The 26,088-nt window shown below is 44.5% G+C and overlaps 1 protein-coding gene across 2 annotated transcripts in view; it reads left to right on the top strand.

The window, feature by feature from the left end:
- The window catches only part of prkcbb (protein kinase C, beta b), a 94,925-nt gene that overhangs the window by 3,076 nt on the left and 65,761 nt on the right, over positions 1 to 26,088 (top strand). For both annotated transcript variants that reach the window (XM_041956152.1, XM_041956151.1), the window contains exon 3: positions 25,897 to 25,979. In XM_041956152.1, the coding sequence (XP_041812086.1) occupies positions 25,897 to 25,979 (83 nt within the window). The remainder of the gene's footprint in view (positions 1 to 25,896; positions 25,980 to 26,088) is intronic.

Genomic DNA, 26,088 nt, shown 5'->3' on the forward strand with positions numbered 1-26,088 from the left:
CATCTGCCATCTTGCTACTACTGTTTACTTCCATTGTGCATTATGCAACGGCCTCCATTGATGACACATGCTTGATTACAATGGTTCCGCTCAAAACTGGCGGCGACGCGGGCTGGATCCAAGAATCCTGAACGGAAGCAAGTCAAGAACCGGTGCTAACAGTGCAACAGAGGCAGGTCTGGAAGCGAAGGCAGGACTTCGGTGCTTGATTCACAGTGGAGCACGCTGTAGGTGTAGATTTAAGTGCGGCTAGCAGGAAGATGACCAAGGATGTGGAAGGAAGTGATTCAGCATGAAACACTCCCGGTCGTATAGTCAATACTGTTTATTTTTAAAAATGTGAAAGTATAAAAAGATGGGGCTTTTTCACAGCAGACATTTTGACTTTTTATAGTAGGAAAAGCAAAAAGCGGCTTCATTCATTTTATTCTTTACATCTCAAGTCAGAGGTAATAAGTTGGCTCATTTTGCCTCAGTTCATCAGCGGCGATGCAGTGTTCACTTCCTGCAACGACAAACGCCATCTGACTTTGGCTGGTTTCATCTACAGAAGCCACTGATGAAACTCGTTGTAGCGCTTGGTGCTATCTGCCATGCCGCAGTGATGGAGAAAACTTGATCTGCTTCGCTTTTCTTCCCTCTCCTCTGCCTCCCTGTCTTTCATCCACCATGTCCATACTGTACAGCAGAGACAGATTGAGCAGCGGTTTTGTATGAGCTGCCACAGGAAGTGACATAAACTATTAGAGGAACATATCCAGCTGACATAAAATGCTGTGGTACTTTGGGCTTTTGTGTGTGTGTGTGTGTGTGTTTTTTAATCAATTTGCTTTAAGTCTGTGTTTTTTCCACTTGTTTCAACAGCCAACTGGATGTGTTCAAGGATTTTCATGTCTCCTAGCAACAGTGAAATATTCAGACGCAGCCGTCTATATGCTGTAGGATGGAAGAGGTGCTGTTCAACGCAGCAGTGGGTTAGCTGGTAATTAGCCCATGTGTATAAGTAATGGGTCAATAGTCTCCTTTAGGGGATGCATCCGCTGCACTGTGGGGACCCTCAGTGCCTCTGGAGAGGAAGGGGTCTGGTTGTCGGCAGGTGTGTTGGGTCACCTATGTACTTTGATAGAAGAGGGCAGCGGTGGATGGATGGATGGATACAGGAGGGAGAAGGAAGGCGAAATGATCTCACATCAAAAATGTCACATCGCACTCCAGCTGGTGCCCAAAATAACACACATATGTGTGTTCGAGTGAGTGTGTGCGAGTGAGTGACAGCAGTTTGCATTTACCGTCTTTTATAAGGTGTGCGTGTGTGTTTGTGTGTGTGTGTTATGACTTGCTCTTGACCCATTTGTCCGCCCGAGGCAGGGTATCGCTTCCCTAGAGGTCCGGGAGAAAGGGAATTCCTCTGCAAGGTCACGCACACACACGCACACACACGCACACACACGCACAGTTTGGGTGTGCTTTGCCTCTGGGCTTTACATGTTCGTGTTTGTTTGACAGTCACATAGTTCTCACAGAGCAGATGTTTGTTTGTGTGTACGCAGCGCGATGCATTGTAGTTTATAATTAAATGAATTTACAGGTGCGTGAATTGTTGCATAGATAATCCAAACAGAATGTGAGAGAAATACTGTGCACGTGTGCATGGTTTCATGTCTTTTAGTGAACAGTCAGATCGTCAGTGAGACCTGGCAGGCTGTGCACACTGCTGCTCCTCTGTTGTGAGTGCACCAGCAGTATCAGTGCTTACATGGTGTTTATGGATTGGTTGTACGCACGCTGCCTGGATCCGACCTTAGCTCCTAATGTTAATGAAATAATCCTTCTTCGAGTTGTTGTCCCTCGTACCTGATAATTGCTCTTGACCTTTGACCTCACAGGGTTCGTGCAAAGCATTGAATGATTGGAAAATGCTTAATTTTAACTGTTATGTTTCCAAGGTTAAGAATATGCTTGAATTCATATATACTCCTTGAAAAATGCTTAATTTTTCTCATAATCTGGTGTTTCATCCACACAATCACTCACGTAAACCAAAACTTCTTTCATTTTTGGACTAAAACGATGCCGTTGTCATATTTGTTTGTCTCCAGGTGTCAGAATTAGCACATATTAAATAGTCATGATCGAAATACAATCGAAATTAATGTGAACAGATGGTGAAATAGAAAATAGGAAATACACATTGGTTGCTGTGGGTATAAAGGCATTCTGTAAACTCTATTGCATTTATAGTATGTGTATGTGTATGTGTAAGTTTTTGGTTTAGGTACCTTGTTGTGCTTGAAAGTTGCTTGAATTTTACTCAGAGAATTATACAGTTATACAAACCCTCAGTTTTGGTTGCTTTAAGTGTTGGCGAGCCAAAAGGGGAAGATTGTTTTAGCATCTGTTGCACTTGTTATTCTGCAACTCACTTATTTGTAGCTGACTGTAGCTGAGCTATTCTCACGCAGTCCCAACATGATGGCTGAGGTCATAATGATCCGAGTGCCACTGTTTCTAAATGACGTGCAGAGTTGACCTAAAAAAGGCCGTGGCTTCGTGTTCATTGATATTGTTGGCATGACTAGTTGTAGATGACATGCCGAGCAAATGTCTATAGGTTCAACAAAGCTAGGCTTCATTAGTAGCATCTGACATTGTGACATTTGTTCCTCTTGGTCTTCATTCTGCCTCATCATGGGTGAAAAAGGGAAGTTAGATTTTTTTTTTTTTGCCTTTGCTAAATCAGTGAGATATATGTTGCAGTTGCCTTTCGTTAACACAGTAAGGTTTATTCACAGTGCTTTCAAACGAAAAGATAATGTTTGCATACTGCTGGTCCATCTCTGTTTCAACCCAAGCAGCATGCTGCAGGTTCAGCAGGAGCAGGGTGGGGGGCTGCACCCCTAGCAGCAGCCTTCAGCAGGTTTCAGAAAGCAGCAGCAGCTTGTGGTGGCATGTGTGCCTAAGAAGGATGTGGTGGAGATTTTGTTGTCAGTGCTGATCTGGTGTTCTTCAGATCAACTGACAGTCAGCTGATGTGATGCGGATAACTCACATGTTCAATGTTGATTTGCTTTGTTTGATTTCAGCATTTGTGTATATTTCCAATCCGTGTCTGCTGTTCAGAGAACATGCTCTACAGTTAGCGGTTCAAAAATAAATTCAAAGCTTGACCACAGCCGCGACTGCTTCTGAAGGACAAAACTGCAGACTCTAAACAGCCACATGTGAAGCCGATAGGAGGTGAGCTTTAGCTGTGAGTGGTGAAAAAAACATTATCTGAAAATGTCTCTCAGTAACACCTGTCCATCCACTTCATCCTCCCCGCTCTGCTTTTCCGTTGGTGTGAAAAGTGACTGAGTGCTGCACAGGAAGTATAAAAAGAAAGACAAAGCCAGCTGTCGGAGCGGTGGTCTGTGCAGCCTGTGTCGGTGCGGCTGGCTGGGTTTTGCATGTTGTGTAACTCACACAGCGCTGCTGGTCGGAGCAGCTCGCTGCCTCTCTGTTGTGTTGTAGCTGTAAACAGTAAACTGTAATGCCTCGCTGGGATTCTGCTGTTTAGTTTTCCATACACTAGAAAGAGTGTCGGTCTCAAAGGGCGGAAGCAGCTCGCATTATGCAATGTGGTGTTTTCTAAGAGATGTGTGTGAGTTTCGATTATATGTGATACTTCTTTGTGTTGGGAATTTGTGTGCGCACGTTCCTCATGTTCCATTTAATGAGCTGGTCAGCACTTATTTCCTTAATGGCTGTTTGTGCAGGACTGCGTGTGCCCTGATGCTTCCACGTGATTGGTTTCGTGCACGCGCTCCTAAACGAGCGTGTTAATGATGAGTTGGGTTGCAGTGTGTAACAGGCTGTCGAGTGTTCTCCACTGTCTCCACACAGACTTAATGGACAAATTATCCCTTTGGAGAGCTTGAGAGGGATGGAGGGGGGGGGGGCGAGTGGCAGGAAGTGGGAGATGCAGGGCAAACAGGGGAAGACGGAGGGAAAGAGAATCAGATGGATAGAAAATATGAGATGTATGAAAAGAAGGCTGGTGAGCTGAGAAGGGAAGGAGGGAGAGAAAAAGTGGGGGTGGAATTCATAGAGGGGAGAGACAAAAGGGGGAGAAGATGAGTGGGAAGGGCGTAGGAAGGAGAGCAGGATTACATGTGATTTCCTTAAAAGTTCCAATGGAAGTAGCTCATAGCAAGTGATACGTGTCCTTCGAGAGCAATAACAAAAAAGTGCTGTTCTCTCCGTGGTCCTGCAGTGTAGCATGGTGTGATATCTGACATACTGTACTGAGGACATGTGATACAGTTTACAGAGAATACAGGGAAGAGACGGCTGCGTTTCAGAAAAGCAGAACTGATGAAGGGAGAGATTGAGCAAGGCTAAATTAGGGCAGAATAGGAGGCGTGCTCGCTCTGTAAGTTCTCCATAATGTATTCATTCCACCGTTCATTTCAGCATCCTAAATATAATCCTGTTATAGTTCTCGTTGCCTGCTGCTGTGCTGTTGCTGCTGGTGCCATCAAGACGGAGCCTGGAACGACTGAAAAGAGTTCGACCATGTTCTCGATCAAGACGCCTGCACAGGCAGAGAATTATACCTACTCTAAAAAACATATAGGCTACATTAAACGAGGCAGATGGTGGGAAATGAATGAGAAAGGTATGCTGGAATGACACTCGAGCAGAGAGGTGGTGGGTGCGAAAATGGACATGGAAGAAGAGGTAGAAAAGAGGCGAGAGAGAGAGAAGAAGAGATAAAATGGTGTAGGCACGGGGTGTAGATTGCACCTAAAACAAGCCCATGAAGGTGTTGTTTGCTGCAGCTATTAGCACTCTTCAAAAAGAAAATGTATGTATGTATAAAAAGCACTAGTCAATAGCTCTATTCAAGCTTCCCTTTGACTGATGCCATCTTTTGTGTCCCGTTAATCGGATGTCTCTTGCTTTCACCAGCAACCAACAGGCAGGTTTTGGGCACCATGCCCACAGTTCCTCTGGACTCACATCATATGCTTTCCACCTTTTGATGAGCCGATTCAGGTTCAAATGAGTTAGTGAGCATTTGCAAACATCTGTGTCTGTTGGCGGTGCCGAACGCAGCTCAGGTGCTTGTGCAACCCCAACCTGCGTGGGCGGGAGGTCTCCGGATCCAAAACCCGCCTCCCACACACACACACACACACACATGCAACGCACGCGCACGCATCCCACAAACGCATGCACGGACACAAAACGGGCATTCATGCATGAACACATGAAACGCAGAGAAACACAGACTCGGAGCTGATGCTGAGGTGGATCACTGAGCTCCTGAAGCAAAGGGGAAGGGATAAAAACATATCTGACTCTGTCATCCAGCCTTTTGTTTCTCCACCTCCTTTGAGCTCTTTGTTTGCCCGATTTCTTTTGACCTGCCGCTCTCTCCTTTCCATCTCACTCCCTCTTTCCTTTCAGTTTCTCTCGCTCTTCCAACCCCTTGTTGTCCATCTCTCTGTCCTTACCCCTTTCTCTCCAGCTCGCTTTCCCTCGTCTTATTCAGTGCTCTGTCTTTCCCATTTCTTCTCCCTCTGTCTTTCTCCCTCCTTGTTCCTCTCACCTCCTTCCACCATTCCCCCAGCTCCCCACTTCTCCCTCCACCTCGCTCTCCATCTCCCCCTCTTTCTCTCTAGTGGCTGTGTGTTGGAAGCTGTGGGCTTTGATGCTTTTATAAATAGCCCAAGTGTTCCACTGAGAGTACCACCAAATGGGATGGATGGATGGATAGATAGATAGATGGATGGATGGGGGAGTGGAGAGGGGGATGGAAGAGGAGGGAGGGCTGAGTGTGTAGGTGTGAAGGGAGACCGCTGAAAAGCACCAGAGAAAAGCTGAGGATTAAAAAGCGACAGAGGCAGACAGAGGTGTTTATTGAGATAACAGGAAGCATTGATCGGAGTATAAAGATGTGAAACTGTGGGGTTCTCAGTCCTGCGGCCCTCAAAACTGCCTGCGGTTCAAGAGGCACAAGGTTTAAATCCTGCAGTTTCTTTTCTTTCTCTTGCTCTGTGAAATAAACACATGCTAATACATCAGAGATCCATCAGCTGAAACACTGTGAGCATGTTGGAAAACTGGATTTCTTATCTTGCTGTCTCAGTTCACCTTGATAAATAAAAAGCTTTTAAAGATTTCAATTCAAAAATCCAATTCAGAAACGTTCAGTTGCTTGAAGTGCATAATGGCACTTTGTATTTATTGTAATTGACCTATTGAGTTGTGTTTTTTTTTTTTTTTTTTTGAGTTTTGGAGTTTATAGATTACCAAGCTCTATTTTGCTGTGTTTTACAGACAATTTTCCACTTTGTGGACAATAAAGTTTCTAACCTAGCCGTAGCTAATCTTACCATAATCCAGGCATGTCAAACTCATTCCATAAAGGGCCGTGTGGCTGCAGGTTTTCGTTCAAACCAAGGAGGAGCACACCTGGCTGGAATCAATTAATCAGCTGATCTCAGTCTTCAGCTGATAACTAAGTGATCCCTTGATGTTGATTGGTTGGCCTGGTGTGCTCCTCCTTGGTTGGAAAAAAAACCTGCAGCCACACGGCCCTTTATGGAATCAGTTTGACATGCCTGCCATAATCTGTCATTTCTGCTATAGTTACCAGATTCTCATACATACATACATTATCTGAGTTTGGTTGGTGCCTGTCAGTAATCTGTAGTACAGTTATGTTGCCTTGTGGTAAAAATGTAACCTTGTTAACTCAAACATCTGCTATCATGTCTGTATAAGACATATGAAAGCGTTCTGTAAAACCTGCAGTGAAAAGCCTTCCTTAGATCGTCTATTTCTGGGTCGAAAATTATTTCAGAGGAGTCATGTTTTGCGAAAATGAATTAGTGGCTTCCTGCACACCGCAAAAAGCTCTGGACCATCTTATCGGACGCTCGTTATTGAAGCATATTCCGCAAGTGACAGACTGAGCTGTGCATTTCGCATCTGCCGCATCAGGCGTGCTCGTTGATGAGGAGGACCCGTCAGAGGTGTGAAGCAGGGGACTGTTTTTTGTAGATGTGAGAGTGAGACCCTGAGTTGTGCAGAGTTTCATTTGCATGGCGTGTTTTTTTAAATTGTCACATGGCCTTACTGCTGTTTTAGAGGCTTCTCCACCTTTACAAGCAAAGTCACAGTGATCTTGCTAACACACTGATGTTTAGCAGGTATAGTGGTTACCATATTCACCTATGTGGTTAGCATGTTAGCATGCTAATTAGTACAACTGAGGCTGATGGGAATGTCATTAGTTTTGCAGGTATTTGCTAATACAACCTCATCACCCCTTTGACCTTATGGTGTTTCAAGTGATTGCATATTATGCCAAGGGGAACATAAATGTTGGTGCTAAATTGGACATCCATCCAGTAGTTGTTGAGATATTTCTGTCTGGACCAAAGCAGTGGACCAACCACCACGCCACTAACATGGCTAAAAATACGGCTATCACTATTGGCTTTCAACACCTGCGTCATCAAATCCTCATTGTAGCAGCAAAACCTTTTAACATGCTGTCGATGCATTATGTGGGTTCTTTAAGTCTGTCTCCTGAGCCCTGACCTCATCCAAACAGTTTGTCAAGGGCATTATTTTCAGCATTTTCAAGAGCTCGTATTATATAACACCATTGTGCGTCTTTCATGCCTCTGTAGCCCGTATAACAACTCTGATAGTGAGCCTCCGTCAGCTTATTGATAGGGCCAAAAATATTGCAGCATTATAGTGTATTGATTTTTCCTACATTCCCCTGGTGCTTTTCAGACACAACAAACTTGCATCCTAAACAGCTCGTGCTCATAACAACATAATATGATTCATATGTTTTAGGTGGGAAGGCTCACTCTGATTATTACTAGTGGAGGAGACGCTGCTGTGTAGGTTTTATTGAGCTGAGTTTTGAATGTTATGTGCCGCTGCACTCAGATGAAGCTCCAGATTAGAGCGGTAGCGGTAAATGTGTGATGTGATGCAAGACGTGCCACAATTTGAAAGTTCAGTTAGTGGTTATTAGTCAAACTTAAAGTCAAAACAATTATAATTCATTCATGCAAAATTATGCAGTGTTAAAATAATTGCAATTGAAAATGCAATATTAACTGAACGTGCATGTGAACACAGACGCTCCCATTGCTGTGTACATAACGCGATAGTAATAGTTTTTCTGACAGTCATTCTACAGTAACACCCAGTGTGTTTTCTACCATGACTGCTTCCTCTTCTCAGTTCGACGTGGAGGGTGTTAAAGAGCTGTCGTGTGTGCATCTATCAGTGCGTGAGCATGTTTGAGAGTGGGTCTAATGTGAGAGACTGTGCATATGTGTGCCCGCCTTGTTCAGCAATACTTGTATAGAGAAGTGAGCGAGAGAGCGGAGCAGTCAACGATAAAACAGAAGTTGTCGCTGTTTCTGTTTATCAGCCATCAGCGGTGGCTATCTGATGCGTCTGTGTGTGTGCGTTATTCCACAGGTGGGTGTGCGTGTGTGCCTGTGTGTGTGTGTGTCTGTGTGTGTGTGTGTGCAACAGAGTCTAATTTTACTTGTCAGTGAGGGTCAACTTCTTTTGCTCTGATCTACTTTCACACATCTGAAGACTGATCACTGAGAGTGTGTTTGTTTGTGTGTGTGTGTGTGTGTGTGTGTGTGTGCTTGTACTCACTTTCAGTTACAGATTGACACACTATCTCCTTCAGGGCTTGGTTGTCCTTGCTGCTGACATTTGCGGCAATAGTACACCCGTTGCCACGGTGACACCTTGGCGACATATCGGGACGGATCAGACAGCCAATGTGGGTCGAGCTTGTTTGACATCACAGCCTGCACACACACAAACGCACACACGCACACACACACACACACACACACACACACACACACACACACACACACACACACACACACAAAAAGAGCGGACACAAGCTCTGGCAGCTACATTTAGACTTTTGCTCCTCAGACTGACAAAGTAAGAAATGTCACATGTTCTGTCAAATCTGATGAACTTGAAAACAAGACTAAGACCCATTTACATCTGGTATTAAAATGCAATCTCTATCCGGATAAGGAAAAACCCATGCTAACACAAGGAGTGAAGGCCTCGTCGAATGAGATCAGATCTGCCTGACCACATCTGGAGGTAGTCTGGCTCTCATTTTCATTCGGCTCTTGGTAGGTGCAATTTGTACAACAAACTGGCGTAATGCGCGGCTGAGCGCCACGTTAGGAGGGGAAGATGCAAACCAGTTCTCCCCTTGATCATCACTGGGAATCTGCAGATCTCTCCCCAATAAGATGGACAGGCTAGCAGCGCTGACTCGGCACCAGAAGGAATACAGGGAGTGTAGCGCCATGCTAACTGACATAGCTAACTGTGCTAACTCCCGGCATGAGCGCTGTGTTGGACTGTTTCTAGATGATGCAAGCAGACAGGACAAAGGAGAGCAGTAAGAGGAAGGGAAGACGTTGTTAATTATAGATGGCGAGGCTGTGGCCACATTAAAGAACAGCTCTGCAGTAAGGATATTGAGCTGTTAGCCGTTAGCATGAGTCCATATTACCTACCAAGGTGTTATGTAGCATGTTATAGCTGTCTATATTCCACCCTGCAAACGCTGACACGTGTGATGACATCCACTCAGTTACAAGCAGGCTGCAGACACCCGCATGCCCTCCTTCTTATTTCTGGTGGCTTTAATCACACTCTCCATCCTCCACTCTGCCCACGTTCACTCGATATGTTACGTGCTACACCAGAGACAATAAAATACTGCATTTATTTAATGCCAACACCAAGGAGGCATAACTCATCACCTCTCGCTCCCCTGGGAGGGTCTGATCACAGCCTGGTGCTTCTCCTGCTTGTGTACAAACCTCTCGTACTCTGGCGGCCGGCTGTAACTCACACAGCTAAAGCTGGTCCAACGGGGCTGATGAGGCTTTGAAGGGCCATTTTGATACAACAGTGTGGGAAGTACTTTGTGATGCCCATGGGGAGGACACTGAAAGTCTCACACACTGTACAGCGGACTATATCAACCTCTGTGTGGAGAGTGCCGTACCCATCAGGACTGTATGGTGTTTTCCAAAAACAAACCCTGGATCACTCCCCCTGGAAACAAACAATCCTTTGGTCAGGAAATAAGGCAGAGCTCAAGAAGAGGCAGCTGAGGAGGAGGATCGGGGGGGAAAACAGCTATAGAAGGAAGGTGGAGGATCAGTTAGAGCAGAACAACATCAGTGGAGTCCACATACCATGGAAGATCATGGAGTTGTTGATGAAACATTTCACAAAAAAACACAAATGTGAGCTTTGCTGATGACGCCACTAACCCAGTGACAGACTCAGAGACCACTTGCATGACCAAAAAGCAAAGACCGTGAAAGTTGTCAACAAATGCTTTGAAATGTTGAAGGAAACCAAGAAAAAAACATTTAATTATTGACTTGTTCATTACAAACTTGGCTTATAGGATCTCACCCCCTTTTTCTAAAAAGTGACCTCTATGAATACAGACTGTCCTCTCTCACCATGGTTTCTTCAAACCTTGAGGGCGACCGCTCCCTGACTAATCAGATTGTGTCAGTACTCTAAACTTAATCTTACCCTAACGCAAGGGTCCATTTAGGAACAGTCATGAATAATTTTGAAAGTCATTCACAACCTGTTTAATCAATTAGGTAATCAGCAGCAGTCTCCTGCTTAGTTTACCTCTGCTTGTCGGGAAGAGGTAACAACTTTTTAGCATTTCAGAGATGGTGGTCTTACAGAATGTCAGCTCCATAAACCAACGTCTTGGCGGCTGTTGACATTTTTGCATAGTTGGAGCACATGAATAGGTGCTAACTCATTGTGAATCTATGTCAGTCCCAGAGAGGAACATCGTCTATACTTAACTCAGTCAATAGCTGCCTCCCCACCGCACAGAGGGGAAATGGTTCATTGTGCCTCTGGCTGCTATATTGGCGGCCGCCACCAGCCACTCTGACCGTTAACCAGACATCATCAAACCCTCTGTGGGCAGGATGTGAAAGTTTCTGACTTACTGTTGGTTCGGATAGTGGCAGCAAAACAGAAGCTGCAGTGTTGTTTTGTTGCTTAGAGTAACTTATTTTTTGATTTCTTTATTCATTACGTGGGTTGTATCAACACTGCCGTCCCACCAAGACAAGTCCCTGTTCTTTAACTGCGCTCGTCAAATAAAGGCACTCTGGATGTAATTCATGGTCTGCTGGGTATGTTTGGCAATGAAATGTATTTAATGTCAAGCAAAAAGCAGTCAGTGTTAATGACGATGAACATTAACAACAATGCTTTGAAATCCAAACAAAGGAGTAGGACTTTGCCTGGTAGATGCATGCATAGCTTTCAGTGAACATATGAACATGACACCTCATGTAGATATTGGTAAATTTCCACTGATAAACAGGTAAACCACCAAAAATGGGAAATAGATTTGACTGCTTTGCATGACTCAGTGCAGTTTCTTCTTCTTGAAGAAAAACTCTTGTAACTATGGTTTTATTGGACGGATGCTGCACCATCACCTTTTATCTTGTGATGCTTTATAACGTCAGTGCCCTTTTGAACAGCAGCTGACCTGCGTGAGGAAAGTCCTGCAGTAAATGTTTCTCTGCTCCATGAGGCAGCACACAGAGAACAGACCAAAGTAAATCAAAGAGGAGGTAAATGTGTCTGTGAGGCCAGGCTTGTGGAAATGTGCTGCAGTCTCAGTGAAGAAGGCAAAGGTGTGTTTCGAACCCTGTTCCACCCACAGCACTCTCACCACAGTAACATCATGTGCCCCCTCTGCTTGTCCTTTCTTTAATTATTCACTTTCCCACCACTCGTCTCCTACATGATCGCTGCCACAGGACCTCCGCACCACTCTGTATTTGTTGTTTGTAATGTAGGTGATCTACGAACTGAACTTGATCAGTTGCAATTTGACTTGATGACGAGACGAGCTAAATGTCTAAAACGTGAATCATGGCGTGTAGGTGGCGTGGCCCACCTGGGTTACTAACTGCTGGGGGAGAGATGCTGCTGTTGTGGGTTTGTAAATGTACTATGATAGAATTTTTTTCTTGATGGACAAAACACTGATGTTTGATCTGAAAAGTTTAGAGTAAACTGATGGTCGCGGAGGTGCTCCATCTTTACCCAGGCACCTGTAGGGATCAGTCATTACATCACTACATGAGGCATGCACGCAGCCTGTCGGTGACTTCGACTACACGTTGCTACTTGTCACTTTGATCATGAAGGTGTCACTACTCTATAGAGTATATAGGCAACAATACAGTATAGAAGTGAGTATAGATTAGATAATATTATAGATCCAAGATGAAACTGATAGAAGGGTGGGAATCAGAGGAAAAAGGTGCAATTACAAATGAATCTGCTGCTTCAGCAACACGGATTATCAATACGCAGTGCAGTCATGGTCGGGTCATTGATTCTAACAGGCACAAACCTCAGTCAGATAAAGGATCGGCGAGTCAGGCAGACTAGACTAACATATTCAACTGGGCAGTTCCTCTGCTCCTGCACTCTCTCTGCAACCAGGGGATGGAGTTCAGGGGAGGGAGGGTGGCATGTTAACAAAGGGGATGCATCATTTTGCCAACAAGCATGCTGGCATCCCCATGTCAGAGTTTAACATGTCAGAGTTTCTGACTGCATGTCAGAGTTTCTGACATGTTAAAGCAACAAGCAGGAAAAAAAGTCTGTTTCCAGACTTATCATTGTTGTTCTGCGCAGTTCACTTTAAGTTTTGGCTTTCTCTCTGTGGCGTGTCTGTGTGGTTTGTGTCTGTCTGCACATCTTATGTCAGAGGCAAAGTCTAAATGGGGGTAAAGGCAGTTTTCATAGTTGCTCCATTTCTCTCAGTGTGTGTGTGTGTGTGTCTAAGTTGTGTGTGTTGCGTGATGGAGACCAGCTAACTATGTCACTGTTGCTCCTGAGATACTTTAACCCATTCGTCTATGGATGGTAACCTAGCAACAGGGACATGAGCCGACAGGAGTGCACTGATCCCAGACCTCTTTTTTCCGTCTCTCCCTCCATCTGTATGTCTCTTTCTTTATTTGACTTTCAGCTTTTTGTTTGCCACTGTCCCTTCGCATCCCTTGCTTTTCCCCTTCCTCCCTCCTCTCTTTCTCCCTCTCGCGCTCCAGCTGTCTGTTTGCTCCATGACCCCCTTGTTAGCTTCCTCTCATCCTTCGCTGTCCATCTCGCTGTCACTTTATGAACATCATTTTGTTGAGTTTGATGCTTCATGTGCTGAAGCTAGTAGGAGAGACTGCATTGTTTAAATATCACCCACCCACAGTATCTTCATCATCATTATCTTTTGTTTCGTTTTTCGTAGATGAACCTCATAACCATAACGGTGTTTTTCCTGTCACACCATTAAAACCCATTAAAGACATGAGACTGAGTGACAAGCAGGACTAAAGTGAAAAAGTTGGAATATGTTTCGTTTTTTGGTAAAAAATAAAGAAATATATAAATATATATGTGGTTTGTGTGCATATATTTTTTTGTGTGTGTGTGTTTTTTTGTGTCTGCACATGTAATGAGGATAAGCCAGCCAGGCAGCGCTGGTCCGTTGCCAAGCATGAGCAGCGAGCTGTTGTAGACTGTGCCCTGCCCTGCCCACAAAATCACACACACGCATACACACAATATATACACACCGCTGTAACCGCAACACGGTGAAAGTGTATTAAAATAATACGACTGCTGTTGTTTTAGCTGTAGATAGTTAATATGCATTTACTGTTGTTTTTTTTCTTTTTTTTGGCTTTCTGTTCCAGCGATGCCGATAACTACACCAGGGCAGCACCACACGGCGTGTCCTGCTTTGTGTAAACTTATTAAAAGCGATTAAGGGTGGAGAATGACATGGTAAATTTCCTCTTTCCACAATCTCCACCACGGGCAGGAATAAAACACGACTACAAGGACTCTGGAATCAGTATCCGGCCTCATTGCTCGACAGCTTTTGCAGTGTATCTGCACACTAATGTTATATGTACGCAGATTCAGAAGAGCACACAGAATTGCAGAAGAGCTTTTATGATTTGTGTAATTTTCCATGAGATTGTTTTTATGAGCGTTCTCATTACAGAGCAAATAAGCAGTTTATTGAAAATTGCTTCTCCGCAGTAAAAGATAATGAGCGGCAGCCGCAGATAGAAGCAGGTAGTCCACTAATTGCTCCTCTTGTTCATGTTTAAGTGTGCTTAGCAGGGCATTGAACCCGCTGCTTCGGCTAGGGTCTTGTATGGTAGTTCAGTGCCATCAGTGTGTGTGAATGAGTGAATGAGAGAGAAGCTATCAAGCACTTATCTATTTGCGGACCTTAATGCATCATTTACAATATGCCGCAGGATTCTAAAGAAAAACCACACACTCTGTTAGATGAGTGAGTATTATTATTACTATATTGTTTGTGATTGTAGCACAAAACCACAGTCGACGGTTGACCGCTGGTGTTTCAGAGTGGAGAGCAGGCCCTCCATATTTTGTTTGCCTTTCAAACAAACCCTCCAGGCTGTGCCATCAGGTGCAACACCGCCACAGAGTATATAGTATATATACAGAGTATAGCCTCAGAAATGACCCCAGACTCGAACACACACCCCTCTGCCACACAAAGCATTGCATTCCTACATTTCACAGCTGTTTATTGCAAGTGTCATATCTGATTGTCCATCATACAGATGGTGTACGTCACATTATCAGGTTTTTTTAGTTCCATGTACTGCATGTTAGCATCCTTACAACCTGTATTTAGTTCATCATTTGGTATTCCAAACCCGTTAGTCTCATCAGCTCTCTTGTTAATATCAGCAGCTCTTCACTCTCACCCCTCTGTCCTCTCTCTCCCACTCTCCCTCTCTCATCCTCTTCATACCACACCTCTCTCTTTATGAGTAAATCAGCAGATGAGATTAAGCTGCGTGCCGAGGACGATGACTGCGCCCCTCAGCATACAGAGAACAGTCGCATGCACCTAATTTATGCACTCAAGCGTTCTATTTTCTCGAACTTATTCTTTCCTACCCTCAGTTATTTTTCTTGCCGTCTGGACCAAAACAGCAGGTATTGTTTGCGTGGGAGTTAAGAGAGAGAGAGAGAGAGAGAGCGAGGGAGTGAAGTGGCAGTGAAGAGTGGAGGGAGTGAGGGAGGAGGGCAGGAGGAAAGTTGATGTACAGTACAGGAGATTACAGGGTTGTGTGTGTGTGTGTGCGTGTGTGTGTGTGTTTTGGCTGGACGTGCTCAGAAGTTGCTGCTCAGGTCATATTGTGGAGGTAGATGTACTTCTGCTGTGAGAGGAAACTAAGTGCCCTCCACACACAGAAAGAGAAGAGACAGCTGTTGTTGGTGCAAAGATTAACAATGTAAATGTCATTATTTTTTACAGCTAGTGCTGCTTTCCAGCCTCCTTCCTTCTGTCTCTTCTAAATTGTTAACCCTCTTTACAACAGGGCTGAACAGTGAACCATGGGTGTCGTTTTTGGACCAAAGCCTGGCATCGGACACAACCGGTCAAGTTTGATAATCAATTAATTTTTAAAAGCTAATTATCAACCCCAACACACGCTGTTTCTTTTTGTTTCACAATTGAACCAGATGTCTCTGGGCTTTAGGTTGTTGGCTGGATAAAACACGTAATTTTAAGGCATCACCTTGAGCTCTGGGAAATTGTGACATCAATTTTTTCCTCCTCTTCGTGACATTTATAGACAGCAAGATTCATAGATTAAAAGGCTCAAATGTTAGCATGCTAACACATCAAACTAAGAGCGTGAACATGGTCAACACTATATACCTGCCATAGATCAGCAGGTTAGCATTGTCAGTGCGACCAGGCCAGCATGCTGCTGTTAGCATTAGCTCAAAGCATCGGTGTGGCTAAGAGCAGTCTCACAGAGCCGCTAGCAGGGCTCTCGACTCTTTTTCCCTTTTTACAATTTTAGGACATTTTATAAAGCAAACAATTCATTGATCATTCAAGGAAGTAATTATCAGCAGTGAAATTAGTTATTCAAATGCTTTAAATAATAATTTTGCCAAATTTACACATATTTTCCTGTATAGCTGCTCATGTCTAGACTAGATTTAAGGTTTAAGATACAGTTTCTCTTTATCTTACAGATAGTTTGTAGGAATTGTATTGACATTGTATTGAAAAAAAGTATAATATCCGTCCTTACTTACACCATCACTAATATGATGATGACCAATCCCTGCTTGTCACGTTTAGCCGAGTTTGCAAGTTGGAAGAAGTTGATACAGACCTCTCAACCAACCAGTTCTGCCAGAGTGCCCATAGGCAAGGCACGGGACACCCACACAGCAGCAGAGCAGCGCTGGTCAGCTCCCAGGTCGGCAAGTTTGCAACTGTACGAGCGTGAATCAAGACAACGCTGACAAAAAGCACAAGCGCAGTGAAATCAAGCAGGAGAGACGGAACGAGAGTACGGCGGAGACAGAAGGCGATAAAGAGAGAGGGGGAATGGAATCAAGAGTGACAGAATAAGAGACAGATGAATGAATCAGACGGGGAGAGTGGGATGGAAGGAAGGAGTCAAAGAGACAACCAGAGGGGCTCTGACGGACCGAGATGGAGAGAAGGAGATGGAGTGAATGAAAGACGGCGAGAGGGATGCAGTGAATGGGAGACGGAGAGAGAGATGGAGTGAATGAGAGAGAGGATAAGGGTGGAGGTGGAAGCTGGACCACGTAAAATCGTCCTGTGCCAGAATTCTTTCACAGCGCTGGCACAGAGCTGAAATTGAAATCGAACGGAGCGTGAAGGCAGCCAGACTGTAGTGTCTCCTGTTTTTTTTTTTTCCCTCTAATTGAATGTAAGATAGTACACTATTGAGAGGGATAACACACTGTACTAACCAATGTTCACAGGTGGCACACTATCAGAGAAGCTTAGCTATTAGGCCGGCGAGTTAGGATGCCCTTTAACAGTGTGGAAACAGTATGGAAATCAGTTTAGTGATATAATGATCATTTACGGGTATCGCATTTAAAATGATCTTGCTGTGTTAAGTAATGCATTTGAGTGATGATGCTTATGACAGCTGAGAGAGGTGCGGCTCATAAAGATGCCTGACAGAAATAACTGATCAGGATGAAAAGTCTGGACCAATTTCTGGAATGATACAAAAACTTCTGAAAATGTAGCAAAGAATTTCAACGAGGGGGGGGAGATTTTTGAGGAATACCTGGAATATGACATGCTGGAGTGTTTCTGTCGCTATAGAAGTGCAAGAAATCAGCCGCTCCGGCTTATAGACGCCCACAAATGAACATTCGGCATGTGAGCAGTCAGCGTCGGCTAAAAACGCTTGACAGCGCGTCCTGAGAGGAGTGAAATGAGATGACCAAGTGTCTCTCCGCTTTGCTCCGGGCAGCTCTGAAATTAAAAACACAGCAAGGCCACTTAAAGAACAGATGGACCCTGTTCTCAGTCACAAACTAAATTAAAAAACCACCTATGAATAGAATATAAAAGGAAGGTAGAACAGAACTACAGCTCAACCTCAACCTGCACACTGATCCAGCACGACAGATCTTTTGAAAGCCTTGACACCAAAGAGTTACGACTGAAAAGGCTCCTTTTGTGAACGTGTAATTGATTGTTTTGTTTTGTTTACACCGGTTGTTACGATCAACACCGCCCGGAGGTCATAGTTTGCCTGCCAAGCGCGATCCTCCGTGTTTTTTTTTTTCCCATGAAGAGACACACGGCAACGGCATGAAAAAATTAGAGCTGTAGAGCTGGAGGAGGAGAAGAGAGAAGAAGAAGAAGAGAGGATGGATTGATGGAAGGGAGAGAGTGAAAGAGGAGGAGTGATATGGGTGTGCTGACTCACTCTGACCCTTCTCCCTGCTTCACCAGCAGCATCGTGGGTATTTATACATTGGCGTAGGCTGTTCAGCCCCCTTATATAAGCCCTTACAAAAACACACACACACACACAAGGGGAGGTGCCCAAGGTGAATGGCGTGTTTTGTTCAGATTATTGACTTTCTTCCTCTTGCTTTCTCTTCTTTCTCACATCGCTCCTCTCCTTGCCGTCTTCCTCCTGTTGCATCAGCTTCTTCTTTGAGTCTTTCACCCCCACTCGCCAGGATGCTTCCTCTTCTCGGAGACCGTAGGAAGAGCGAGAAGCAGAAACAGGAGCAGCAGTCTGGCTCGCGCAGACCTCTCTCCACGCTGTTTAAACACCGTGCCAGGTCTGCCGGGCCGCGGCCACGGAGAGCATCTGATGGAGAAGTTTCGCAGTCAAGCCAGCGAACCCAGTCGGTCAATCAATGCAGCGGTGGATGTGAAAATCAAACAGCCATCGATCGTCTCAATTAGCGAGCAAAGGGTTTATCACGGCGATCAGAAGGAAATCAGGCTTTCACATCAAACGCACATGTGCGATCATGTGTCTTTTTTTTCCAGCATACTGCATCATTATGCAGGAATCAAATGAGAAGCTGGAAGAGCCTCCCACGCCATTTACATCCCACCTGGGAACAGCATGGCTTCTCAGTAAATGATGGAAACGCTGGACGAAGTAGATCAGACGCAGATTTTGTGTCGACGTTGTTAAAGCCATTCCAGCACACCGAAATGAGGCTGAGGCAGACCTCTTCTCGTGCTCAGCGTGTTCCCATCCAATTGTTTTTGTGCACGTTTTCAGTTTCTATAGATTTAGGAAGAAAAGGTCCAAACAGACTAAAAAACTGCAGCAGATGTGTGTGGAGCGAAGAGGAGAGCATAACCTTCCTCAAATCAGCGCATGAAACGAACATAAATGCGATTTCCATCTCGTTTTCCACATAACTGACTGGAGCTCTTTTAATTCCATCATCTCGTTGCAACGTCTTCTGCAACGGTTTCATTGCATCCAGATGGAGGATCAGCACCCCCCCAGCCGATTATCTTGATGCGCTCAACCCCAGACAAAATTCAAGAACAAATGCTGTGTTCAGTGCAGTGATATGTGGAGTTGTATGTGAGCGTTCTAGAGAGGTACCATGTGTGAAATACATGTCACAGTGACACTTCAGTACAGTCAGAGTCATGTTCAGATCTGACACATCACAGGTTGCATTGAACAGATAAGTTTAACGCTGGCCTTAGGCAAGCATACTTCAGGTAGACTGATAGTCAGCCCATCAGTCACTCTGTTCAATCACTGATCAAACAGTTTGATCGGTATTCAACCACGCAGGGAACACTGTGTGTCTGTGTTTGTGTCTGTGACAGGTGATGTTCTACTACAGCTATAGATTAATGAACATGACTAATGCAACATTGAACCTGGACGCTGCATCCAACAGCATCTAAATCTGGGACATCACTGCGCAGCGTGTCACTGTGTCTCACACACACACATACACATGCACACACACACACAGACGGACACACATTGGCAGAGCATTAGAGGAAATGGCTATGTACAACATTAGTGTTCTGCCAACAGTTCATAAACAGAATATACTGGAACAGAGAGGAGAGAACAGGAAATAGAGATGCTAGAAAATAACAGAAAGACAGGGAGATAAGTGGGGGAAAGAGAGACGGGAAATGAAAGGGAGCGGGGCATTGGCTATTAAAAAGACCATCATCCCATTAATCTAAAACCCCTGAGGGCTCAGTGTGTACAGGAGTTAAACCAGTAACACAAGTTGTTTGCACTTTAATACTTTTTGAGTAAATCTTTGCCTTTTTGAGAAAAGTCAGTCCAGCTGGAGCAAATGTTGACTCTAATGTCGTGAAAGGAAAACGGAAACACAGCATTTACCCTCATCTTACTGGCTGTAAGATGATGCGCTCTTACTGTCATGTAAGAGGCGGGCACTGTCCCCCTTCACACTGGATGATATTGATTGACAACCAGCCGTTACATAATGATGTCATATGACTGCTGGGGAGGGATCGGGCAACATGGGACACTTCAAAGAGCTGCAGCTGAGGAAAATAGGTTTGTGTGTGTGTGTGTGTGTGTGTGTGTGTGTGTGTTTGAGAGAGGGAGACACTGTACTGCTAGAGAAGTGTGATGGACTGAAGATGCAGACAAGCCACATACAAACTTCACTCTGTCATTTAAATCCCAACATTGCTCCTGATTTTTCGGCCTGCATCAGATAATTCTATGCATGAGGATTAGAGAACTGAGCGTCCTTCAAAGCAATTAGTGAATCAAATCACTCGGCCTGCAACTACAACGCGTGTTTTCGTTATAGATTAAGCTGCCGATTATTTTCTTGATGAATCATTTGTTTGAGAGGATGAAAAGGCCTGAGGTGGGGCCTTTAATTCCCTCGTTTTATCCACCAAAATCTACCAAAACAGTCAGTTCTCAAGCCTGCATCAAAAAGAAACGCAGCAAATCCTCACATCTGAGAGCCGAGAACTGCATGTTTCTGCTTGAAAAGTTAGAAATTATTAGAATTAATGATTGATTGATAAATCATTCCAGCTCTTTCACATAGAATAAATGTGAATTTTCCCTGTAGTTTCACTGTTGTTGCACTTATAGCGACTTGAAATGTAAAGGCGAGACACGTGCACAGCTGCCGTGACCGTGCACGCAGCAACAAACTCTCTCCTGGGAAAAGACTTGTGATAATCACTGCTTTTGGAACATGTCAGCACTTGCAGTGGAGAAATACAAGTCACAAAATTGCAGATGATGGTGGGAGAGTTTTGGTTACCATTAAAGCCGGTTTATCTACAAAAACAATACTAACAGCACTCGTGATTATTGGAAGTCTGTTATTTAAAGCTTTGGTTGTGCAGCGGCCTAATTGATCCTCCTCAGTCTCACTCAGCTGACAGTGAAAGAAGTTGCTCCCCGCTGGCTGAGGAAGGATTCCTGGGTGCTAACTGCAGCCTGTAGTGTAACTTAATGCCCAGCCCATGTTACATGTAGACTCAACAGGTACACTGCGTGGCTGCTTACCTCGGCAGTAATTTAAGCCCCGGTCAGAGCCACAGTGATGCAACACACTGATGAGAGAGGGAGAGGTAGAGACAAGAAATGAGGAAGAAGAAGGTGGACAGAGAAAAATGACAAAGAGAGAAAGATGTCGAGCAGCTGTCACTGGGCTGTTTGTGTGTGCGTGCGTTTCCCATGGATATTTAATGTAAACCATCAATAATGAAGGCACGCAGGCAGGGTGCCAGCTACACCCGAGTGAGACTGAGACCAGCACATGGAGGGCACCAAGAGGGCAGCACCGGGGGGAAGAGGAGGAGGTGGAGGGGAGGTTTTGTGAGGGTACAGACAGGACAGCGGTTTGATTCATGCTGCATTCAGAGCAAAAATAGTTTAGTGAATATGGAATCTTTTAGTGGCGGGCAGATGAGGCTGCACCACAGCCTCATGGCTTCCTCCTCAGGCCCCCTCAGACCCCCAGGGAACCTTATGAGACACAATGTCGGAGAGGAGGCAGAGAAAGAGGGTGGGCCACAGAAAGCATTTCCAGACACATGACGGGAAGAGGACTGTTGAGGTTGAGGTACTGAAACACACTGCAAAACTGAAATTGAGCCACCTTTTACTGTCGTATGTAAAACATTTACAGCAGCTCCACCTCGTCCAGATGCTACATTGCTATTGCTGGTGTTGGGGGATCTTAATGGAGTATAGTTAAATTGTATTGAAGTAAAGGACATACGTGGCTGAATTGTGCAACCACAGCAACAGCAAAAGCCTCTTGAATGTGGCCTAGTCACCAGTTATTGCAGCTTTGCAGCAATAACTGTGCAAATTCAGGCTGAAAAATAGTTTGGAAAACGGCCGAGGCAACTCTTTTCTACTCAGGCAGAACGCTAATCTGAGCCTTTCAAGCCCTCAGCCAGGCAAACATCGGCCCCAGGTATTCCAGCTGTGCAGTGATCTCTGTTTTTAGACATTTTTACTGAGTCTTTTTAAAGCTCGACGAGTTGATCTGGATGTGTGAGATTAGGTCGTGCCACCTGCTGTTCTGAATTTCCACCACTGTACATAAGCTTGTGTTGGTGTCAACTGAAGGGATGCGTAGACGGAGCGGCGAGGATGTGGTTGGGGTGGACGGAGTCAGAGTGGATGAAAAGTTCGGAGTTGAGTATTCTGGAGAAAAGGAGGGCACGCTTCATTTCTGGCGCGGTGTATTTTTGTAAAGAGGTATTATTTTGTTTTGGCCCAAGGGTCATATTGTTGGATAGCGTGCAGTTCTATTTTAGTGACAAACGTGTCTTTGTGTGTGTGTGTGCACGCGCATGTGTGTGTATGTGTGTGTGTGTGTGTTTTGGTTAGGGATTTGGCAGTCGCAATACTCCAAAAGAGCAGCTGCCTTGAAGCAATATGTGCACGCATCCATCTCTACCTCTATCCCTCCACCCTCACTCTGTGTATTCAATCTGCAGTATCATTGTAATGAGTGGGTGGACTGTGTGTGTGCGTGCGTGTATGTGTGTGTGTGTGGTATCATCTCAGTGAGTGGGCGGTGTGACCAAAAAGAGGATATTGCGTGGGAGTGAAGCACCATTGAGGTGCACATTTGTGTGTGTGTGTGTGTGTGTGTGTGTGTGTGAGTGTGTGTGTGTGTGTGTTGGACAGAGAGCATTAATTATAACCCCTCTGATCAGTGCATGTTTGACAACAGAATAGAATTAGAATCTGATAGAATAGCTGCAAATAAATATGTAAATGAGACATCAGAGGCCGCTGACGGTGGAAATATCGGATCTGATCACCGATACGAACAGTTCATCAGAGAAACGTGCAGAGAAAAAAATCAGTGTGTCGTTATTCAAAACTGTGATTGTCAAATTCATGCTGTGACATTTGTGTGACCTCACTTCCCTTAGCAAGAGAGAAGTCATGTAAATAGTATTAGTAAGTTTCATTTATTAGTAAGTAGTAGCTGCAGTCCCTGTCTCTTCTGGTCCCTCTTTGGCCTGGTGAAGGTGTGGATTACCAGTAAAAGCATCATCATAGTGAACCAAGAGAAATGCAAATGCCAGGGATCCATTTAAAGGTCCAGTGTGCAGGATTTAGATCAGATTTAGATTTTTCATTAGTGTATAATCACCTGAAAATAACTATTGCTGTGTTGTCCTATAGAATGAGCTCTTTGTATCCACAGAGGGAGCGGGCCCTCTTCCATGGACTATGATGCTACAGTAGCCCAGAACGGACAAACCAAACACTGGCTCTAGAGAGCGCTTTTCGCATTCAACTGGTCGCAATCTGCATCCTCACTGCTACATATCACTAAATCCTACACACTGGACATCTGAGACAAAGGAGGAAAAATAACCACAGCTGGTAAATACATGCAGTGCCATATTTCCCTCTGAAATGTATTGGACGAGAATATAAAGTAGCGGGAAATTGCCATACTTTAATATTACCTTAAATGTGCAGTTAAGTGCTTGAGTTAATGCAGCACCGAGCTGAGACGTGATTTCAGCGTGAGGAAAGTGTGTGTGGGCAGCTGTGTGTAGCGATAAAGAACAGTGGAGTGACCTGAACGGCAGCTTTCTGTCCAAATAATTTAGAGATTGCACAGATATTTAAAAGTGTACATTTTATTTCAGTGTCAGCCTGTTGGTACTTTGACATCTCCTGTAGAAACATCGTGCCAGTGTTTTACATGTTGACAGTCAGCTCTGAGGAAATTAAATATCGTCTTTTTTATGTTTCCTGTCAGTCGCTATCATAGTACTACAGCTGTCACTGTCGTTTACGGCTGCAGTTTATGGTTATCATCATGGGTTTATTATAATCAACTGCTTGTTTTCTGGATTAATCAATTAATTATTTGGTCTATAAAAAGTCAGACAATATGTGTGGTAAAAATGCGTGTTGCAGTTTTCTCACCAGCAGTTTAAAATTCAGAGATGTTCAGTTTACTCTCATATTAAAACAAAGAAAAGCAGCAAATCTCCACAAAAGAGGAGCTGCAACAAGAGAATATTTGTATTTTTGGCTTGAGAAATTGCTTAATCTGCAATTTCAAAAAGTTGCAGATGATTTCCTGTGAGTCGTCTAATCCGTTAATAGCTCTACTCTCCTTTAATGGAGTTCCAATATATAGTTGTGCTCCTAAATTAACATCCTGAGGCAAATTTTTGAAATTTCTTCTAATAAAGAAGTGTAAAATCAGGAGTTCTGTCGATGCTCAGGAAGACCAGCAAAGGTTTCAGCCACAGCTGCCGGGAGAGTCGCTGAGGATGCAAAGAAAAGCCGACAAGCAGCTTCAGCTGAAACACGGGCTTATCTGCAAAGAGGCGGTGCAGCTGTTTCAAGATGCACAATAAGGAGGTGCGACAGAGTAATGCTGTTCCTTCGCCAACGCCACAAAACAGCCCGCTTACACACATCAAAACTTCTAAAGTCGTCTGGAGTGACGACACCAAAATTGAACGTTCTTATTTACAGCTGAACCTACAGCAGAGCAGCATGAGCCCAATCCACTTTGTTATTTTCAGCAGTCGCTCTCTAACCTGCTGCTCCTCTGTGTCTCTCACTCAGATATACACACTGTGTAAATATACTCTGGGGCGCAATCAGAAGGGGGTGTGTGTGTGTGAGTTATTTTTAGCCCTCCCGTTCGTCTTGCCTGTCAGTGGAGCTGACACCGATCAGGGTGGAGATGACAGGCTCGCCATGCATCGAAGCCTTCGCATGTTCCTCGCACCGCTGATCGTTACCAAGCCGAGGAGCGGGGCCACGTTCAGCTTCCCGTCTCATTTCGATTCTGATTGAGCGAGCTCTCTTTGATCCTTCATGTGTGTTTACGCGTGTTACTCTCAACAAACACGTGCCTGAGAAGAATAAAAGTCAACCTTCAAGTCGCTGCAAACGCAGATTCTCCAATTCTGTTGACGGCAAACTTTGTAAAGGCAGGAAATTCTGTTGATAAGAAGATATTAAATGTGAGGTTGCATTTTCCATTACATTATAGAGATTTAGAAGGTCCTCCAATGCAGAGTAGCTGACAGTGAGTCAACAGTGCGGGAGTGACAATAAGAGTGTGTGGGTGTGAAGACAGAAGCGCAGCATCCCTCTGTACATGTATCACAGGTTAAGTGAGTGCTGCTTCTCACTGCTAAATAACCGAGCTGTCATCAAGCCTCCCGCTCAAAGTCACGTCTGATTAAGCTCGAACTTAACTTCCTCAATTACGTCAATTTAAGATTCTGACATTTTAAAGCTATGACCATGAGGAGGATCACCTCTCATTTAGTGCTTTATTTCATCCTGAGGAAAACAGTGCGGAAACATACAATGTTGATTCCAAAAAAGTTGGAAAATCTTCTTTATCATGTGTTCACAAAGTGGTGAAGCTCGCTCCATCCTCGCTTGAGTGACTGAGCCTTTCCAGGATGCTCCTTTCATACCCAATCATGATACTATCACCTGTTACCAATCAACCTGTTTACCTTTGGAATGATCCAAACAGGTGTTTTTGGAGCGTTCCACATCTTTCCCAGGCTTTAGCTGCTCCTGTCCCAACTTTTTTGAAACATGTTGCTGCATCAGACTCAGAATAAGCAGATATTTACAATAAAGCTGATGAGGTGACACATGAAATCTATTGTCTTTGTACTGTTTTCAGTTGAGTACATGTCAGAAAGGATTAGCAAGTGATCGCATTCTGTCTTATTTCTGTGTAAAGAGCATTTAGGCTAGCTCGGAGGTGATCTTTTAAAAAATAGCTGATGAATGCACTTTGAATATGTGTGCTCACCGGGCAAAGGTAGAGAAAGAATTAGAGATGTTTTTCTTATTTTACAGAATAACATTTTATTTTGTGCTCTCTCTCTCTCTCTCTCTCTCTCTCTCTCCACAGTGTGTTGTTTCGTGGTTCACAAACGTTGCCATGAGTTCGTCACGTTCTCCTGTCCAGGCGCTGATAAAGGACCCGCGTCAGACGTAAGTACAAACAAACACATCACCGAAAATACAGTACAGCACGAGCCGCCAAAGACAGACGTCCAGCTCGCGAGCCCCCCGTCGCCCCCAACATCTGCGTCACGGTTGA

The sequence above is a fragment of the Chelmon rostratus genome, chromosome 17, assembly GCF_017976325.1.
Source record: "Chelmon rostratus isolate fCheRos1 chromosome 17, fCheRos1.pri, whole genome shotgun sequence".
NCBI lineage: Eukaryota > Metazoa > Chordata > Actinopteri > Chaetodontiformes > Chaetodontidae > Chelmon > Chelmon rostratus.